The following is a 1,996-nucleotide window of genomic DNA, read 5'->3' as shown; positions in this document are numbered from 1 at the left end:
TTGTTCTAAGTAGGTGCTTTAGACCACTGAGCCATCTCACCAGCCCCTGTATATGTTTAAACAAGAGCACCAGCATATATTCACTTATGTAAACAAAAGATTCTGAGGATTACAGAATAAACCTGAAATATTGTTTAAAGATGTTGAAGAAATTGATCTGGGGCAGGAGAGATAGCTCCGCAGTCTAAGCACCTGCCTGACAAGTGTCAGGACCTGGGTTCCATACCCAGTACTGCATGCTGTACTGGTTCCGCTGTACCGGCCACTGAAACTGGGTGTGGTGGTGCATGCCTGTAATCCTAGCACTGGGGAGGCTGAGACAGGAGGATCACTACAAGTCTGAGCTGCGTACGAGACCCTGTAAAAAAAATTTTTTTTTAGAAAAGACATAGAATTAAGCTGGGAGGAGAGATTAAATGCCTGTAATGCCAGCTAGTTGGAGCCTGAGGTAGGAGAATCATGAGATCACAAGTTCAAGGCCAGCTGGGTATCTTAGTGAGATACTGTTGCAAATTTTATAAATAAATAAGCCAGCAAGCTTGAGGATATAGTTTAGTAGAGCACCCCTGAGTTCCATCCCTAGCAGCACTGAAAAAGGAGGGAGGGAGGGTAGAAGGAAGAAGAGAAAGAAGGAAGTTATGTAATATTTAGAAACAGTATCTGTGACAATGTATAGGGAAGAACTTTACCGGAGTCCGTTGGGAAGCTTCTTACTGTCCCTTGTGGGGCCGGGGAGATGCTCAGTAGAGTAAGTGCTTGCCTGCCAAGCTCAAGGGCCTGAGTTCAATCCCCAGTTCCACAAAAAAAAAAAAAAAAAAAACAAAAAAAAAAACACACTAGGTTGGCTTACTGTCCCTTGAGATAATTCTGTGCCTTGTCTTGTTCTAGGAATACACCATGCTGTGTCTGTTATGTGGCAAAGCTGAAGACACTATCAGTATTCTCCCTGATGATCCTCGACAGATGACTCTGTTATTCTAAGACTCCTTCTCCAGTTCTGTTGTGCCTGTGTTGGGTTGGTTTGAAATATAGCAAGCCTGATAGTTTGTCTCATAAAGGATGTTCTGTATATATTTTCTTCCTTACCTAGGCTTACATGTTCGAAAGCCTTTCTTACATGTTTAAAAGAAAACGTGATGTAAGGGATTGTTGCTCCCTAGAGCTGCGTTCTAATGCCAGAGTTCCCAGTTCACATCAGTGCAGCCAGACTGAAGCATTTTTGTTAGCAGTCATTTGGCCAGAAAAGAATTAGAATGAATGCAGCATCCAGATCTTCGTTTCTCATAAAAAGAAGCAGGGCTTCTTGGGAAAATGGTTGGGGAAATACGTATGCAAGGTGAGCCTGAAGCATCTTGGGCCTCCAAAAAATAAAATACTAAAAATTTTTTAAATCAGTGATTGAGGAGATATCAAACAAAGGGACCACTGAGGGAACGAACTCCCCTTGACTAGAGCTGGAGCCGAGAGGCCCAGGAGCACCCGGCTGTCATTTTTTCCTGTGCCAGCCTGAAGTGGGGATGAAACTTGGCTGGTCGCCAGCATGTCCCTCACCTTCCTTCCTCCCAGTGGACCGGGACAGTTTGCTTCAGTATACTTTCTGGCTAAGCTAGTGGTACCCTTACTGGCTATCAAGCCACCATTCTCCAGGCCAGCATGCGTGCAGCCCTGAAGCATGGTGGCCCTTCCCCACACCTGCCTTTCATATGTCCCTAAAGAACAGAGGGTACTTAGGAGAGGCTAAGATTAGGAAGAGGGGATTGGGCCTCTTAATTGCACGCCCCGCATTCACAGCACACTTTCAGTCCTCACCCTCGTTGAAGTAGGCCTGTAAGCTGCTCCCTAAGCAGCATTGCCCTGCCACTCCCCAGGTTCTGATCTGGAAGGGCTCCCTCCTGTGTACTGGGCCCCCAGTGCTGTAACAGAGGCCCTGTTAAAGACTTGCTTCAGTTTCCCTGTAAACTGGCTCATGATTTATTTTGGGGGTAGTGCAGGCGCC

At 46.0% G+C, this 1,996-nt stretch overlaps 1 protein-coding gene across 1 annotated transcript in view; it reads left to right on the top strand.

Moving 5' to 3' along the window:
• The window catches only part of Churc1 (churchill domain containing 1), a 23,289-nt gene extending 21,293 nt beyond the window's left edge, over positions 1–1,996 (top strand). Inside the window, exon 4 of the mRNA XM_023702879.1 lies at positions 889–1,996. Coding sequence (XP_023558647.1) covers positions 889–981 — 93 coding nt within the window. The 3' untranslated portion in view covers positions 982–1,996. The remainder of the gene's footprint in view (positions 1–888) is intronic.

Source organism: Octodon degus, unplaced genomic scaffold (assembly GCF_000260255.1).
Source record: "Octodon degus isolate 3935 unplaced genomic scaffold, OctDeg1.0 scaffold00007, whole genome shotgun sequence".
Lineage (NCBI taxonomy): Eukaryota > Metazoa > Chordata > Mammalia > Rodentia > Octodontidae > Octodon > Octodon degus.
This window is presented reverse-complemented; position numbering and strand designations above follow the sequence as displayed.